The sequence below is a fragment of the Salvelinus alpinus genome, chromosome 6 (genome assembly GCF_045679555.1).
Source record: "Salvelinus alpinus chromosome 6, SLU_Salpinus.1, whole genome shotgun sequence".
NCBI lineage: Eukaryota > Metazoa > Chordata > Actinopteri > Salmoniformes > Salmonidae > Salvelinus > Salvelinus alpinus.
The window spans coordinates 10,901,365-10,921,061 of NC_092091.1; the positions used below are offsets into that span (position 1 = coordinate 10,901,365).

General features: G+C 45.3%; 1 protein-coding gene across 1 annotated transcript in view; it reads left to right on the plus strand.

The window, feature by feature from the left end:
* The window catches only part of LOC139578129 (microtubule-associated protein 1B-like), a 92,197-nt gene that overhangs the window by 12,109 nt on the left and 60,391 nt on the right, over positions 1 to 19,697 (plus strand). Inside the window, exon 2 of the mRNA XM_071405373.1 lies at positions 3,027 to 3,128. Coding sequence (XP_071261474.1) covers positions 3,027 to 3,128 — 102 coding nt within the window. The remainder of the gene's footprint in view (positions 1 to 3,026; positions 3,129 to 19,697) is intronic.

The following is a 19,697-nucleotide window of genomic DNA, read 5'->3' on the forward strand; positions in this document are numbered from 1 at the left end:
CTCAGACAGAGTATCCACCCGTTGAATAGGATCAGAGACAGGCTTCTCCTGCGGCTAAAAGCCCTGTTGAATAGGATCAGAGACAGGCTTCTCCTGCGGCTAAATGCCCTGTCGAATAGGATCAGAGACAGGCTTCTCCTGCGGCTAAATGCCCTGTCGAATAGGATCAGAGACAGGCTTCTCCTGCTGCTAAATGCCCTGTTGAATAGGATCAGAGACAGGCTTCTCCTGCTGCTAAACGCCCTGTCGATTAGGATCAGAGACAGGCTTCTCCTGCTGCTAAAGGCCCTGTTGAATAGGATCAGAGACAGGCTTCTCCTGCTGCTAAAGGCCCTGTTGAATAGGATCAGAGACAGGCTTCTCCTGCTGCTAAATGCCCTGTTGAATAGGATCAGAGACAGGCTTCTCCTGCTGTTAAAGGCCCTGTTGAATAGGATCAGAGACAGGCTTCTCCTGCGGCTAAATGCCCTGTTGAATAGGATCAGAGACAGGCTTCTCCTGCGGCTAAATGCCCTGTTGAATGACATCTGACGCAGGTTTCTCTCTGAACTCCTGAGAATCTTCACTCGAATCCAATCTGACAAAGGCTCTCTCTCTATTGTGGGGTTGGAAACGAGGAAGTTGACTGGAACATGAATGAGAATTGTTTTGCTTGCTCTTTAATCAGTGTGTCTGTTCTGGTAATACGTTACTTTAAATCCAGGTATAATGTGTTATGATGCAGTTATAATGCATTGTAAGACGTGTTATAAGCATGTATGACCCCCCCCCCCCCCCCCAGGAACATGGCTTAGAAATGTTCAGCTTGTACTAAGCCTGTTTCTCCTTAATAATCAGTGTGTCTGTTTCAGTAATAGACTTCAAGGTATGTACAACGCGTTATGATGCAGTTATATTGTAAGTCTTGTCATAAGCATATGACCCCCATTATAATGCCCTATTATTGTAATCTCATCGTGATTCTGACAGTTATTTTGAGGTAAACTCTGTTCCTTAACTAAATGACCAATGTTTTTTCTCCATACTATAAAAAACATATTAGCTGTCTGGACCAACTTGTATTCATTCCAATTACATCCAGTATCAACTGGGGTTCAATTACATCCAGTATCAACTGGGGTTCAATTACATCCAGTATCAACTGGAGTTCAATTACATCCAGTATCAACTGGGGTTCAATTACATCCAGTATCAACTGGAGTTCAATTACATCCAGTATCAACTGGGGTTCAATTACATCCAGTATCAACTGGGGTTCAATTACATCCAGTATCAACTGGGGTTCAATTACATCCAGTATCAACTGGGGTTCAATTACATCCAGTATCAACTGGGGTTCAATTACATCCAGTATCAACTGGGGTTCAATTACATCCAGTATCAACTGGGGTTCAATTACATCCAGTATCAACTGGGGTTCAATTACATCCAGTATCAACTGGGGTTCAATTACATCCAGTATCAACTGGGGTTCAATTACATCCAGTATCAACTGGGGTTCAATTACATCCAGTATCAACTGGGGTTCAATTACATCCAGTATCAACTGGGGTTCAATTACATCCAGTATCAACTGGGGTTCAATTACATCCAGTATCAACTGGAGTTCAATTACATCCAGTATCAACTGGGGTTCAATTACATCCAGTATCAACGGGAGTTCAATTACATCCAGTATCAACTGGGGTTCAATTACATCCAGTATCAACTGGAGTTCAATTACATCCAGTATCAACTGAGGTTCAATTACATCCAGTATCAACTGGGGTTCAATTACATCCAGTATCAACTGGGGTTCAATTACATCCAGTATCAACTGGGGTTCAATTACATCCAGTATCAACTGGAGTTCAATTACATACAGTATCAACTGGGGTTCAATTACATACAGTATCAACTGGGGTTCAATTACATCCAGTATCAACTGGGGTTCAATTACATCCAGTATCAACTGGGGTTCAATTACATCCAGTATCAACTGGGGTTCAATTACATCCAGTATCAACTGGGGTTCAATTACATCCAGTATCAACTGGGGTTCAATTACATCCAGTATCAACTGGGGTTCAATTACATCCAGTATCAACTGGGGTTCAATTACATCCAGTATCAACTGGGGTTCAATTACATCCAGTATCAACTGGGGTTCAATTACATCCAGTATCAACTGGGGTTCAATTACATCCAGTATCAACTGGGGTTCAATTACATCCAGTATCAACTGGGGTTCAATTACATCCAGTATCAACTGGGGTTCAATTACATCCAGTATCAACTGGGGTTCAATTACATCCAGTATCAACTGGGGTTCAATTACATCCAGTATCAACTGGGGTTCAATTACATCCAGTATCAACTGGGGTTCAATTACATCCAGTATCAACTGGGGTTCAATTACATCCAGTATCAACTGGGGTTCAATTACATCCAGTATCAACTGGAGTTCAATTACATCCAGTATCAACTGAGGTTCAATTACATCCAGTATCAACTGGGGTTCAATTACATCCAGTATCAACTGGGGTTCAATTACATCCAGTATCAACTGGGGTTCAATTACATCCAGTATCAACTGGGGTTCAATTACATCCAGTATCAACTGGGGTTCAATTACCATCTTGGAGAAATTAAGTCTTCCATGAAATGGAGAAAAAAAAATCCCACTGAAATATTTTAAATAATAAAGATATAGAGATTTAAAAGACGTTGGTTGTTTTCCAATTTCCTGTGCCCTTTGCACAAGATCTGCAGATAATGAGAAATACTCAAATGGAAGTTTAGTATTTTATAAATTAATTTTAAATAGTTTCTCGCCACGAAAGTACAGAATGGGCCACTGTTGAACGGTTGCCCTCATCACGTCCATTGAAGTTAGTAGTGACTGTTTAAAGAAAAGTAAACAAAAACAGTTTCTTCTGGCCCATGTACTACTATCAGGATAAGAAACCATAAAACAGTAAGGGTTTTGAATAGCCAACTTATCCTTTAATGTAACATTACCCTCTTCTTCTGTCTTGTTATACCAGGGATCCGCTCCTGGGACGTCAGCCTCAAGTCATGTGACCTGGACCATCAGCTGCAGCTGTTTGTGACGCGTCATTCCGCCCAGTTCTCCGCAGAGGTTAGAGGTCAGTCAAACCTGGGTCCTGTGACGTCACACACACACACACACACACACACACACACACACACACACACACACACACACACACACACAAACACACACACACACACACACACACACACACACACACACACACACACACACACACACACACACACACAACAACGTTGGACTATAATGGGCCCTTTTTTACATTTTACATTTTTTACCTTTTTTCAAACAAGCCTGGTCCCAGATTCTGTTTGTTCTACCTTGCCAACTCCTATGGTTTTTGTCACAACAAACAATGACAATGATGACATAGGAGTTGGGACCGGGCCCAGGCTCTTAACACCTAGTGACAAGAATTAATGTCAGAGTAAATAAGATGATGACTTCCTTATTACTTCAGGTACAGTAATAGTACTCCGGTGCAAGGTGAGTAGAGTTACTCTGTGGAGTCCTTCCACCTTCACACACATATGATGTGTTTCTAGTACTACTCAAATGCTTTCACCCATCCAGACTTGTCAGGTGACTAAATCCAATGAGGATGGAGGGAAAGATGCATTTCTTTACTGATAAGTCATGATAATAATATTATTAACTTACTCATGTATCTTTATCAGATAAAAATGAGCTGTTGAACACAATACTAGGATGGCCAGGGGTTTGAGACTGTATGGTCAGTAAGGTATTTTTTTTAAATAATTTCATGAACTATTTAATTACATACATGGTGTGGTCCATAAACGTTTTGTAATATTATTCCACGTTTTGTTTTGTGTTACAGCCTGAATTAAAAATGGATTATTGTAATTCTTCAAGCTCTGTTAAATTGGTTGTTGATCATTGCTAGACAATCATTTGGTCTTGCCATAGATTTTCAAGTAGATTTAAGTCAAAACTGTAACTCGGCCACTCAGGAACATTCACTGGCTTCTTGGTAAGAAACTCCAGTGTATATTTGGCCTTGTGTTTTAGGTTATTGTCCTGCTGAAAGGTGAATTGATTTCCCAGTATCTGGTGGAATGCAGACTGAACCAGGTTTTCCTCTAGGATTTTGCCTGTGCTTAGCTCCATTCTGTTTATTTTTTATCCTGAAAAACTCCCAGTCCTTAACAATTAAAAGCATACCCATAACATGATCCAGCCACCACTATGCTTGGAGATATGGAGAGTAGTACTCAGCAATGTGTTGTGTTGGATTTGCCCCAAACATCACACTTCATATTCAGGACAAAAAGTGAATTGCTTTGCAACATTTTTTACAGTATTACTTTAGTGCCTTGTTGCAAACAGGATGCATGTTATATTCTGTACAGGCTTCCTTCTTTTCCATCTGTCAGTAAGGTTAAGGTATTGTGGAGTAACTACAATGTTGTTGATCCATCCTCACTTTTCTCCTGGCACAACCATTCAACTCTGTAAATGTTTTAAAGTCCCCTGCTCGACTGAGGGAACTTACAGATAATTGTATGTGTGGGGTACAGAGATGAGGTAGTTATTCGAAAATCATGTTAAACACTATTATTACACACAGAGTGAGTCCATGCAACTTATTATGTGACTTAAGCACATTTCTACTCATGAACTTATTTAGTCTTGATATAACAAAGGGGTTGAATACTTATTGACTCAAGACATTTCCGCTTTTCAAGTTGAATTAATTTATAAAAATTTGTGAAAAACATAATTCCACTTTGACATTATGGGGTATTGTGTGTAAACCAGTGACCAAAAACCTCAATTTAATCGATTTGAAATTAATGAATAATTTCTGAAGGCACTGTAATTGTAATTTTCTTATCGTTTGTGTCATTATAATGCATTTGCATTTTACATCAGTTTTCAATATGGACCTCTTGATCCATCTGAGGAGAATCCACAATGTACAGTAACTCAGAATAGATGTTTTCTGAGAAAGATTAAGGGGTCATCAAAGGATTTATGATTCATCTCCACAGCTACGGTAGGAATACGTATTATGATCTCAAGGCACAGTGTTTCAATGCAGTCTGAATTCATTGCTCAAAGATCACATAAACCACACATGTCCTAAACCACACACACACACGGTAAATAGGAAACTAAGATGGTGATTGATACTTCTTCATCGCATCCAAGGGGCTTGACTGCTATCCCATAGCCTCTGTATTACGCACACACACACACACACACACACACACACACACACACACACACACACACACACACACACACACACACACACACACACACACACACACACACACACGGTAAATAGGAAACTATGGGATACATTGCAACAATGCACTGACAGTAAGTACTGAGCTATATGGAAGCCAGCAGAAATGACGCAGCATTTTGTCAAGACATCCAGATAATGTACCATCTTATAAAAATGATTATTTTTAGTGGTGTAACATTTATTTTGGACCGTCCCTTCCGGGTTTTTCCATGTGGCTCTAAAAGGTGTCGTCATAAATACACACTGACATTGTGCTGCATAAAAGCCCTCTCCTCCATCAGAGACCTTGTGCACTGCTTGTATGGGCAGCTTTGATCTAAAGTCGATATTTTCTTAGCGATCTAGGGGGGGGGGGACGAACTCATTGATTTCGCCAGGGTTTTTGTCCTCATTAAGAACAACAACAAAAAAGATTTGTGTCGTGGGGGTGTGGTTTGATGTTTGTTATATCCTTCCCTGGCAGTTATGGTTGTTTGTTCCTCTTCACTCACCGCAGTTGAGTTATCTCTGTAGTTGATTATCTCTGTAGCTGTTATCTTTGTAGTTGAGTTATCTCTGTAGTTATCTCTGTAGTTGAGTTCTCTGTAGTAGATTATCTCTGTAGTTGAGTTCTCTGTATCTGAGTTATCTCTGTAGTCTAGCACTAGCGGTTCTGGGGCAGGGGGGGCCAGTGCCCCTGTGACAACAATTTTGTGGAGTATGAAAATGTGGAGTATGAAATAATTTTTACATAACTAATTTTTGCTATCGTTCTTTTTTTACATCCGTTATTAGACAGTGGCAACGATGATGATTATGAACATGGTCTTTTGCCTGCTAATGCCTGCAATGCAGTGAAGAAAACAATATGACAACAATAACGTCTAATGTAACTGGCCCCTCTAACAGTACAACCCCCCCCCCCCCCCCCAGTTGAAATGGTCTAGAACCGCCACTGCTCTGTAGTTGAGTATCTCTGTAGTCATCTCTGCAGTTGATTATCTCTGCAGTTGAGGAGCCACTGTACTATCTATGACTGGCTAAAGGAATGACAGTTGAAATAATAATAATAAAAATAGGTGGGTTGTTATATTTGTCCTATTTCACACATGTACAAGTCTGTGTTAATACGCATGTGTGAATCGGAAATATGTTTTTTGTTTATCCCAACTCTCCATGAAACACCCTCGGAGAGTGGGGTCACAGCCATTATCACGGTCATTATCAGCGGCGACCCTAGAGCAATTAGGGTTAAGTGCCTTGCTCAAGGGCACATCGACAGATGTCTACCTTGCTGGCTAGGGGATTCGAACTAGCAACATTTATAAAGAACAAGTCTGGTTCGTTAACATAACGTTGGGGACGATGTATTGTAACCATGTCTGGTTCGTTAACATAACGTTGGGGACGATGTATTGTAACCATGTCTGGTTCGTTAACATAACGTTGGGGACGATGTATTGTAACCATGTCTGGTTCGTTAACATAACGTTGGGGACAATATATTGTAGCCATGTCTGGTTCGTTAACATAACGTTGGGGACGATGTACTGTAACCATGTCTGGTTCGTTAACATAACGTTGGGGACGATGTATTGTAACCATGTCTGGTTCGTTAACATAACGTTGGGGACGATGTATTGTAACCATGTCTGGTTCGTTAACATAACGTTGGGGACGATGTATTGTAACCATGTCTGGTTCGTTAACATAACGTTGGGGACGATGTATTGTAACCATGTCTGGTTCGTTAACATAACGTTGGGGACGATGTATTGTAGCCATGTCTGGTTCGTTAACATAACGTTGGGGACGATGTATTGTAGCCATGTCTGGTTCGTTAACATAACGTTGAGGAAGATGTATTGTAGCCATGGCTGGTTCGTTAACATAACGATGGGGACGATGTATTGTAGCCATGTCTGGTTCGTTAACATAACGTTGGGGACGATGTATTGTAACCATGTCTGGTTCATTGTCTCATGTCAATCAAACCCCGAAGTCGAGAGGCGCTGTGTGCTAGTGACTCATCTAAGGCCCTGACCTTAGAGAGCCTTTTTATGTCTCTATTTGGTTTGGTCAGGGTGTGATTTGGGGTGGGCATTCTATGTTTTGTTTTTCTATGATTTTGTGTTTCTATGTTTTGGCCGGGTATGGTTCTCAATCAGGGTAGGGTTGTGGGTAGTTAACTTTGTTAGAGGCTTCATAGCCCTGTTAAGCTTCACGGTCGTTTTGTATCGTTTATTATTTTGTTGGCGACATTCCAAATTAAAAGGAATATGTACGCTGACCACGCTGCACCTTGGTCTACTTCTTTCAACAGCCGTGACAAAGTAGTCTTTTTTTGGGTTCAGCCGCCCTTTATGTATCTCATAAGAATGTAGATATTTACTGTGATTGAATGTGAATAAAAAATTATAAAAATGGTTTCAGCCCAAGGGAACTATGAAATGTTTACAAGCAATTTAGCACTGATTTCCTTCAATAGAAGCGACAAACTGGCCTTGATACAATAATAATGATGAGTTAATGGACCATACTGTCACCTCTCTCTATTTTGTGTTTAACATTCAGCTAGGTTTTCCACTTAACTCTTGACTTGTATTTTATTGATCCATGCCATTTGCAGAAACTGAAGAAATGCTGAATAGTCTGAACATGTAACCAAGCCAGTGACTTTGCCGTTTCTGGATGTCCAGAAAAAAGTATTTTAAGTCAATATTTATGCTCTTAAATGGGTTTATTCTTGGGTTGAAACACTGACACAATAAAGAGTTGAAAAAATGGTCCCATACGGTGCTGTGTATAGCTTAGTGTGTTGTTTTAATCTTAGACCCCCTCTACATTACATCATGTCTGCATGCTGGTCCTCCAGGCAGAGAGGGGGTGAGCGAGGCCACCAAACCCAGCCAAGGGCACTCGGGAATGGGATCAGAATGTGTCGAGTCTGGGCTTTGTGGTGAAGAGTGGAGACACAGGGACTGCTGGTTCTCTGAGGCAGCTTAGGTTGAGTGTGGGGCTGGAGCTTCTGAGGAGCTTCTGAGGAGCGGGAGGGCCAGAGAAAGCTGGATGGGGGGGTGGATAGAGAGGAGGGCCAGGGATGGGATAGGTAGAGAGTAGGGCTGGGGATGGGGGGGTGGGTAGAGAGTAGGGCTGGGGATGGGGGGAGGTAGAGAGTAGGGCTGGGGATGGGGGAGGTAGAGAGTAGGGCTGGGGATGGGGGGGGTACGAAGAGAGTAGGGCTGGGAATGGGGGAGGTAGAGAGTAGGGCTGGGGATGGGGGGGTAGGAAGAGAGTAGGGCTGGGGATGGGGGGGTAGGAAGAGAGTAGGGCTGGGTATGGGGGGGTAGGAAGAGAGAAGGGCTGGGGATGGGGGAGGTAGAGAGTAGGGCTGGGGTTGGGGGGGTAGGAAGAGAGAAGGGCTGGGGGTGGGGGAGGTAGAGAGTAGGGCTGGGGATGGGGATGGGGGGGTGGGTAGAGAGTAGGGCTGGGGATGGGGGAGGTAGAGAGTAGGGCTGGGGATGGGGGGGTAGGAAGCGAGAAGGGCTGGGGCTATGGATTGCATTCGTCTATTCAGCAGGAGAAAGGCTACAACGCAGATCAATGGCACTGGATGGGAAGGGGAATTCAACACTACAGAAATATTTAATGGGATCATGTTGCTCAGAGTCGATGAAAAACACCCAGGGACTGGTTTCCCGGACACAGATTAAGCATTGTCCTGGACTAAAAATCAATGTCCACGTCCACAAAGTGAAGGCTAGTCTTAACATCTTCTAGCATGACACAACCAAAGGCTGGGGAATGCATTTGGAAACTGTGGTGTCATTTATGTTGTGGAGCAATACATGACTCATATTGTCAGCCTTGAAGATCCAATGCAGCCGTTAGTATACAGTCAATTATTTCTGGGTAACAATGGAGTACCATACTGTGACTGTTTTGATGTCAAAATGGTCAAAAAGAAGAGGGAAAAAATAAGCTTTTTATCAAAGAACAATTTCTCAAGCAAGAATTGTGCTACATTCTTAGAAATTCAAATAAAATCAAATGTTATTGGTCACATACACATGGTTATCAGATGTTAATGCGAATGTAGCGAAATGCTTGTGCTACGTTCTTCTTCGTTCATAGAAATTAGGGTGCCATTTGGGACGTCACCTGTGACATTTCGTTTCGGGTCCTTTAGAGCAGTCTTCCTGACTGGCTCCTTCTAACCACATACGTTGCTTCAGTGACCTTGGATTCTTCAGTTGGCGCCCTCAAGTCTTGTTAGAAGTGCAGCAGTGAACGCTCTCCTATTGGCCTCCTCAGCTAGAACGGATGTCTGCAGCGTATGTGGCACCTTGCTGCATTTATTTTTCATTTTGTTCAATCTGTTTATTCCTTTTGGAATCTGTCCTCTACACTCAAAAATAAATGTTGTTTTTACAGCTTTTTCTGTTCTTGTTACATTCTACACACATGCCATTTTTTAAATGTATTTTTATTTTACACTAGTTACATAGCAAGAATAAACTAATTTGATATTTTGGTATAAATCTTGTTCTGTCATAACTATTATAGAACATGAGCTTTTAACCCCACCCCTCAGCTACTCTCAGTCCATCCCACCTATCACCTTAACCCCACCCCTCAGGTGCTTTCAGTCCATCCCACCTATCAACTTAACCCCACCCCTCAGCTACTCTCAGTCCATCCACCTATCAACTTAACCCCACCCCTCAGCTACTCTCAGTCCATCCACCTATCACCTTAACCCCTCCCCACAGCTACGCTCAGTCCATCCCACCTATCACCTTAACCCCTCCCCTCAGCTACTCTCAGTCCATCCCACCTATCACCTTAAACCCCACAGCTACGCTCAGTCCATCCCACCTATCACCTTAACCCCTCCCCTCAGCTACTCTCAGTCCATCCCACCTATCACCTTAACCCCACCCATCAGCTACTCTCAGTCCATCCCACCTATCACCTTAACCCCTCCCCTCAGCTACTCTCAGTCCATCCCACCTATCACCTTAACCCCACCCCTCAGCTACTCTCAGTCCATCCCACCTATCACCTTAACCCCACCCCTCAGCTACTCTCAGTCCATCCCACCTATCACCTTAACCCCACCCCTTAGGTGATAGGTGGGATGGACTGAGAGTAGCTGAGGGGTGGGGTTAAGGTGATAGGTGGGATGGACTGAGAGTAGCTGAGGGGTGGGGTTAAGGTGATAGGTGGGATGGACTGAGAGTAGCTATCTCTGTAAACCGCCCTCTGATTTCCATGTGCCATATATTTTTCAACAGTACTGTGATGTTTCACATAAATTCTGAACCTGTCTAGTCACATAGTATCTACAGATTGTAACTTAAAGATACATATTTTTACTAAAAGTATTATTATATTGTTGATAGGTTGACTATGGTTTTCCAAATCTCCCAACAGTGCTATTTGTAGTGTTAATTTTAGATAACTGTTGTGATTTTTCAGCCATTCCTCAACCTGTGACCAGAAACAAGCTACAATACCAAAATAACTGATCTAATGATTCTGTCTCTTCGTAGCAAAATCTGCAGAGCTGAGATGGTTGTATGCCCCATACATTACATTCTGTTTGTGGGGCCTCCCGAGTGGCGCAGTGGTCTGTAGAGGTGTCACTACAGCCCCGGGTTCAATCCCATGCTGTGTCACAACTGGCCGTGACCAGGAGACTAATGAGGTGGTGCACAACGGGCCCAGTGTTGTCTGGGTTAGGGGAGGGTTTGGCAGGCCGGGATTTCCTTGTCCCATTGTGACTCCTTATGGTGGGCTGGATGCCTGCAAGCTGACTCTTGGCTGGTGTTTACTTTGGCAGACTTGTGTTTTGGACACAGATTAAGCATTGTCCTGAACTAAAAATCAGTGTCCATGTCCACAAAGTGAAGGCTAGTCTTAACATCTTCTAGCATGACACAACCAAAGGCTGGGGAATGCTCTCGTGAAAAAGGGGTAAAAGTACAACAACAAAAAAACTATCTGTTTGTGGCAAGAATTTTGTGTAATAATTTAAATTGAAAAACTTTTGAATCAAGCGTTGTTTTGTATGTCAGTTCATAAAACATGTGCCATGGAATAGGCACATCGAAAATCTCAACTATTTTGCAACCTGTATGGCACCGTGGTCAACATGTTGGTCCTCAATTAAAACTGATATTTAAAAAAAAAATTATGATATTTTTTCAAAACATTTTAGTCTTTAATAAAAGGCTTCTGTCATGTTTTGTCTTTGATCTTCATGTCTTGTCCCTGTGCTTCCCTCTGCTGGTCTTATTAGGTTCTTTCCCTCTTTCTCTCTCTCTCTCTCCTCCTCCCTCTCTCCCTCTCCCGCTCTCTCTCTCTATCGTTCCGTTCCTGCTCCCAGCTGTTTCTCATTCTCCTAACGACCTCATTTACTCTTTCACACCTGTCCCCTATTTTGCCCTCTGATTAGAGTCCCTATTTCTCCCTCTGTTTTCCGCTTCTGTCCTGGTCGGATTCTTGTTTGATGTTTGCTGTTCCTGTGTCCTTGTTCCGCCCTGTCGTGTTCTTTGCCTTCTTCAGATGCTGCGAGTGAGCAGGTGTCTATGTCAGCTACGGCCAGTGCCTTCCTGAAGCGACCTGCAGTCTGTGGTCGCGTCTCCAGTCGTTCCTCTCTATTGACGAGAGGATTTCAGTTCCTGTTTTGGATTGACCATTGATAATATCCAGGAGAATCATTATTTGTTTAATACTGGAATAAAGACTCTGTTACTATTACGTCGCTTTTGGGTCCTCATTCATCAGCATAACAGAAGAATCCGACCAAGATGGACCCAGCGACTATGGATTCTCTCAACACTGCCGTCGAGTTCCAGGGAGCAATGCTCGGCAGACACGAGCAGGAATTGTTTGCTGCTCGTCATGCCGTTGAGACCCTGGCCGCTCAGGTCTCCGATCTCTCTGGACAGTTTCTGAGTCTTCGTCTCGTGCCACCAGCTACTTCCTGGTCTTCCGAGTCTCCGGAACCTAGGGTTAATAACCCACCATGTTACTCTGGGCAGCCCACTGAGTGTCGCTCTTTTCTCACCCAGTGTGATATTGTGTTCTCTCTCCAGCCCAACACGTACTCTAGTGAGAGAGCTCGGATCGCTTACGTCATATCACTCCTTACTGGTCGGGCTCGGGAGTGGGGCACAGCTATCTGGGAGGCAAGGGCTGAGTGTTCTAACGATTATCAGAACTTTAAAGAGGAGATGATACGGGTTTTTGATCGTTCAGTTTTTGGGAAGGAGGCTTCCAGGGCCCTGGCTTCCCTATGTCAAGGTGATCGATCCATAACGGATTACTCTATAGAGTTTCGCACTCTTGCTGCATCCAGTGACTGGAACGAGCCGGCGTTGCTCGCTCGTTTTCTGGAGGGACTCCACGCTGAGGTTAAGGATGAGATTCTCTCCCGGGAGGTTCCTTCCAGCGTGGACTCTTTGATTGCACTCGCCATCCGCATAGAACGACGGGTAGATCTTCGTCACCGAGCTCGTGGAAGAGAGCTCACGTTAACGGTGTTTCCCCTCTCCGCATCTCAACCATCTCCTCCCACCGGCTCAGAGACTGAGCCCATGCAGCTGGGAGGTATTCGCATCTCGACTAAGGAGAGGGAACGGAGAATCACCAACCGCCTTTGCCTCTATTGCGGTTCTGCTGGACATTTTGTCATGTCATGTCCAGTAAAAGCCAGAGCTCATCAGTAAGCGGAGGGCTACTGGTGAGCGCTACTACTCAGGTCTCTCCATCAAGATCCTGTACTACCTTGTCGGTCCATCTACGCTGGACCGGTTCGGCTGCTTCCTGCAGTGCCTTGATAGACTCTGGGGCTGAGGGTTGTTTTATGGACGAAGCATGGGCTCGGAAACATGACATTCCTCTCAGACAGTTAGGGAAGCCCACGCCCATGTTCGCCTTAGATGGTAGTCTTCTCCCCAGTATCAGATGTGAGACACTACCTTTAACCCTCACAGTATCTGGTAACCACAGTGAGACCATTTCCTTTTTGATTTTTCGTTCACCTTTTACACCTGTTGTTTTGGGTCATCCCTGGCTAGTATGTCATAATCCTTCTATTAATTGGTCTAGTAATTCTATCCTATCCTGGAACGTTTCTTGTCATGTGAAGTGTTTAATGTCTGCTATCCCTCCTGTGTCTTCTGTCCCCTCTACTCAGGAGGAACCTGGTGATTTGACAGGAGTGCCGGAGGAATATCATGATCTGCGCACGGTCTTCAGTCGGTCCAGAGCCAGCTCCCTTCCTCCTCACCGGTCGTATGATTGTTGTATTGATCTCCTTCCGGGGACCACTCCCCCTCGGGGTAGACTATACTCTCTGTCGGCTCCCGAACGTAAGGCTCTCGAGGATTATCTGTCTGTTTCTCTCGACGCCGGTACCGTGGTGCCTTCTTCCTCTCCCGCCGGAGCGGGATTTTTCTTTGTTAAGAAGAAGGACGGTACTCTGCGCCCCTGCGTGGATTATCGAGGGCTGAATGACATAACGGTTAAGAATCGTTATCCGCTTCCCCTTATGTCGTCAGCCTTCGAGATTTTGCAGGGAGCCAGGTGCTTTACTAAGTTGGACCTTCGTAACGCTTACCATCTCGTACGCATCAGAGAGGGGGACGAGTGGAAAACGGCGTTTAACACTCCGTTAGGGCATTTTGAATACCGGGTTCTGCCGTTCGGTCTCGCTAATGCTCCAGCTGTCTTTCAGGCATTAGTTAATGATGTACTGAGAGACATGCTGAACATTTTTGTTTTCGTTTACCTTGACGATATCCTGATTTTTTCACCGTCACTCGAGATTCATGTTCAGCACGTTCGACGTGTACTCCAGCGCCTTTTAGAGAATTGTCTCTACGTGAAGGCTGAGAAGTGCGCCTTTCATGTCTCCTCTGTCACATTTCTCGGTTCTGTTATTTCCGCTGAAGGCATTCAGATGGATCCCGCTAAGGTCCAGGCTGTCAGCGATTGGCCCGTCCCTAAGTCACGTGTCGAGTTGCAGCGCTTTCTCGGTTTCGCTAATTTCTATCGGCGTTTCATTCGTAATTTCGGTCAAGTGGCTGCCCCTCTCACAGCTCTGACTTCTGTCAAGACTTGCTTTAAGTGGTCCGGTTCCGCCCAGGGAGCTTTTGATCTCCTCAAGAAGCGTTTTACATCCGCCCCTATCCTTGTTACTCCTGACGTCACTAAACAATTCATTGTCGAGGTTGACGCTTCAGAGGTGGGCGTGGGAGCCATTCTGTCTCAGCGCTTCCACTCTGACGATAAGGTCCATCCTTGCGCTTACTTTTCTCATCGCCTGTCGCCATCGGAGCGCAACTATGATGTGGGTAACCGCGAACTGCTCGCCATCCGCTTAGCCATAGGCGAATGGCGACAGTGGTTGGAGGGGGCGACCGTCCCTTTTGTCGTTTGGACTGACCATAAGAACCTTGAGTACATCCGTTCGGCCAAACGACTTAATGCACGTCAAGCTCGTTGGGCGTTGTTTTTCGCTCGTTTCGAGTTCGTGATTTCCTATCGCCCGGGAAATAAGAACACCAAGCCTGATGCCTTATCCCGTCTCTTTAGTGCTTCTGTGGCTTCTACCGACCCCGAGGGGATTCTCCCTGAAGGGCGTGTTGTCGGGTTGACTGTCTGGGGAATTGAGAGACAGGTAAAGCAAGCACTCACTCACACTGCGTCGCCGCGCGCTTGTCCTAGTAACCTTCTGTTCGTTCCTGTCTCTACTCGTCTGGCTGTTCTTCAGTGGGCTCACTCTGCCAAGTTAGCTGGCCACCCCGGCGTTCGGGGTACGCTTGCTTCTATTCGCCAGCGGTTTTGGTGGCCTACTCAGGAGCGGGACACGCGTCGTTTCGTGGCTGCTTGTTCGGACTGCGCGCAGACTAAGTCAGGTAACTCTCCTCCTGCCGGTCGTCTCAGACCGCTTCCCATTCCTTCTCGACCATGGTCTCACATCGCCTTAGACTTTATTACCGGTCTGCCTTCGTCTGCGGGGAAGACTGTGATTCTTACGGTTATCGATAGGTTCTCTAAGGCGGCACATTTCATTCCCCTCGCTAAGCTTCCTTCCGCTAAGGAGACGGCACAAATCATCATTGAGAATGTGTTCAGAATTCATGGCCTCCCGTTAGACGCCGTTTCAGACAGAGGTCCGCAATTCACGTCACAGTTTTGGAGGGAGTTCTGTCGTTTGATTGGTGCTTCCGTCAGTCTCTCTTCCGGGTTTCATCCCCAGTCTAACGGTCAAGCAGAAAGGGCCAATCAGTCGATTGGTCGCATATTACGCAGCCTTTCGTTTCGAAACCCTGCGTCTTGGGCAGAACAGCTCCCCTGGGCTGAGTACGCTCACAACTCGCTTCCTTCGTCTGCTACCGGGCTATCTCCGTTTCAGAGTAGTCTTGGGTACCAGCCTCCTCTGTTCTCGTCCCAGCTCGCCGAGTCCAGCGTTCCCTCCGCTCAGGCTTTTGTCCAACGTTGTGAGCGCACCTGGAGGAGGGTCAGGTCTGCACTTTGCCGTTACAGGGCGCAGACTGTGAGAGCCGCCAATAAACGTAGGATTAGGAGTCCTAGGTATTGTCGCGGTCAGAAAGTGTGGCTTTCCACTCGTAACCTTCCCCTTACGACAGCTTCTCGCAAGTTGACTCCGCGGTTCATTGGTCCGTTCCGTGTCTCTCAGGTCGTCAATCCTGTCGCTGTGCGACTGTTTCTTCCGCGACATCTTCGTCGCGTCCACCCTGTCTTCCATGTCTCTTGTGTCAAGCCTTTTCTTCGCGCCCCCGTTCGTCTTCCCTCCCCCCCCCCCGTCCTTGTCGAGGGCGCTCCTATTTACAAGGTACGGAAGATCATGGACATGCGTTCTCGGGGACGTGGTCACCAGTACTTAGTGGATTGGGAGGGTTACGGTCCTGAGGAGAGGAGTTGGGTTCCATCTCGGGACGTGCTGGACCGTTCGTTGATTGATGATTTCCTTCGTTGCCGCCAGGGTTCCTCCTCGAGTGCGCCAGGAGGCGCTCGGTGAGTGGGGGGGTACTGTCATGTTTTGTCTTTGATCTTCATGTCTTGTCCCTGTGCTTCCCTCTGCTGGTCTTATTAGGTTCTTTCCCTCTTTCTCTCTCTCTCTCTCCTCCTCCCTCTCTCCCTCTCCCGCTCTCTCTCTCTATCGTTCCGTTCCTGCTCCCAGCTGTTTCTCATTCTCCTAACGACCTCATTTACTCTTTCACACCTGTCCCCTATTTTGCCCTCTGATTAGAGTCCCTATTTCTCCCTCTGTTTTCCGCTTCTGTCCTGGTCGGATTCTTGTTTGATGTTTGCTGTTCCTGTGTCCTTGTTCCGCCCTGTCGTGTTCTTTGCCTTCTTCAGATGCTGCGAGTGAGCAGGTGTCTATGTCAGCTACGGCCAGTGCCTTCCTGAAGCGACCTGCAGTCTGTGGTCGCGTCTCCAGTCGTTCCTCTCTATTGACGAGAGGATTTCAGTTCCTGTTTTGGATTGACCATTGATAATATCCAGGAGAATCATTATTTGTTTAATACTGGAATAAAGACTCTGTTACTATTACGTCGCTTTTGGGTCCTCATTCATCAGCATAACAGCTTCTCCCTCTTCCACTTGCCTCCTCCATTTTTGTGTTAATGCTGCAATCAGCTGGTTGTAATTTTGGATAAAGCAAACATTTCCATTTATGTTTGTTAACTGCACATGTGACATAACTCCACCTTCTCTATTCATAATATCATTAACAAAGATAATTCATTCTATTTTTTTTATTTTTTTATATATATATATTTTTTTTTATCAATTAGTATATTTGAATAAACCACATAATTTAAAAATATATTTGTTCTGTCTTTTGTAGAGAATAAAACTAGAATTGCAACCAGCTTTGAATGGCTTATTTTAGAAAATACGATATTTTGAAAAAGATTTCAATTTTCAATTAGCTGAAAGTGAGAGGTTTTAATTTCTGGTGGGTTCAACCCCCCCACAATACCCCCCACCCCCCCTACAGTGAAGCGAGGTATGAGGCATGGATTACCGTCAGCAATTTACTCTTATTAAACCCCCTATGCCTCTATGTTTAGGGCCCAAAATATCTGCCTTGTAGCACGGTTCACATGTAAAGGTCATTTCCGATTGAGCCGACATTTGCAGCGTTTACCTCTAATCTCCACGACCGCTGGAACATTGCCTTTAATTGCCAATCGCACAATAAAGCAGATTTTCAGCACTACCGTTTTAATTAAGGCCTTAGTTACACCACACCGATACACACAGAGGTGTGTAGGCTGAGCCACACATGGAGAGTATCGATGGCTCTCAAACGTTCCCCGTCAACAGAATTGGCTCCATTTCCTCCCAAACTATCAAACAGCTATGGGAGCAGTGAGCTATGGGAAATGAGGGCGGATGCAGGCTTCAATGCCCAAAAGGCCTATGGGGTGGTTTAAAGTGAGGACATTTATTCTTTCAGTAAAAGGGAAAGAAAGAGAGAGGTGGAAACGAAAGCAGCTTTAATTGCCGTACATGTCCACAGGTGGAGAGGAGGAGAGATGAGATGGTATAGTGTGTGTGTGTGTCAGATACAGTAAGCCCTGTAATAACAATCCCCACTAAGTAGATCACCCCAACCGTCCTTTAATCTAAGCTAGATGCCCTCAATCTCACACTAATGATCAAGGAACCTACCAGGTACAACCCTAAATCCGTAAACACGGGCACCCTCATAGATATCATCCTGACCAACTTGCCCTCTAAATTCACCTCTGCTGTTTTCAACCAGGATCTCAGCGATCACTGCCTCATTGCCTGCGTCCGTTATGGGTCCGCAGTCAAACCACCCCTCATCACTGTTAAACGCTCCCTAAAACACTTCTGTGAGCAGGCCTTTCTACTCAACCTGGCCCGGGTATCCTGGAAGGATATTGACCTCATCCCGTCAGTAGAGGATGCCTGGTTGTTCTTTAAAAGTGCTTTCCTCACCATCTTAAATAAGCATGCCCCTTTAAAAAAATGTAGAACTAAGAACAGATACAGCCCTTGGTTCACTACAGACTTGACTGCACTAAGCCTAGGAAACACTGTCACCACCGATAAATCCACAATAATCAAGAATTTCAATAAGCATTTCTCTACGGCTGGCCATGCTTTCCATCTGGCTGCCCCAACCCCGGCCAACAGCTCTGCACCCCCCGCAGCAACTGCCAGTACTGTGCAGCCGTCTTCATCAACCTTGCTAAGGCTTTCGACTCTGTTAATCACTGTATTCTTATCAGCAGACTCAACAGCCTTGGTTTCTCTAATGACTGCCTCGCCTGGTTCACTAACTACTTCTCAGATAGATTTCAGTGTGTCAAATCGGAGGGCCTGTTGTCTGGACCTATGGCAGTCTCTATGGGGGTGCCACAGGGTTCAATTCTCGGGCTGACTCTTTTCTATGTATATATCAATGATGTCGCTCTTGCTGCAGGTGATTCTTTGATCCACCTCTACGCAGACGACACCATTCTGTATACATCTGGCCCTTCTTTGGTTACTGTGTTAACAAACCTCCAAACGAGCTTCAATGCCATACAACACTCCTTCCATGGCCTCCAACTGCTCTTAAATGCTAGTAAAATGAAATGCATGCTCTTCAACCGATCGCTACCCGCACCTGCCCACCCGTCCAGCATCACTATTCTGGACGGTTCTGACTTAGAATATGTGGACAACTACAAATACCTAGGTGTCTGGTTAGACTGTAAACTCTCCTTCCAGACTCACAATAAACATCTCCAATCCAAAATTAAATCTAGAATCGGCTTCCTATTTCGCAACAAAGCATCCTTCACTCATGCTGCCAAACATACCCTCGTAAAACTGACCAACCTACCGATCCTTGACTTCGGCGATGTCATTTACAAAATAGCCTCCAACACTCTACTCAACAAATTGGATGCTGTCTATCACAGTGCCATCTGTTTTGTCACCAAAGCCCCATATACTACCCACTACTGCGACCTGTATGCTCTCGTTGGCTGGCCCTGGCTTCATATTCGTCGCCAAACCCACTGGCTCCAGGTCATCTACAAGTCTCTGCTAGGTAAAGCCCCGCCTTATCTCAGCTCACTGGTCACCATAGCAGCACCCACCCGTAGCAAGCGCTCCAGCAGGTATATTTCACTGTTCACCCCCAAAGCCAATTCTTCCTTTGGCCGCCTCTCCTTCCAGTTCTCTGCTGCCAATACCTGGAACGAATTGCAAAAATCACTAAAGCTGGAGACTCTTACCTCCCTCACTAGCTTTTTAAGCACCAGCTGTCAGAGCAGCTCACAGATCACTGCACCTGTACATAGCTCATCTGTAAATAGC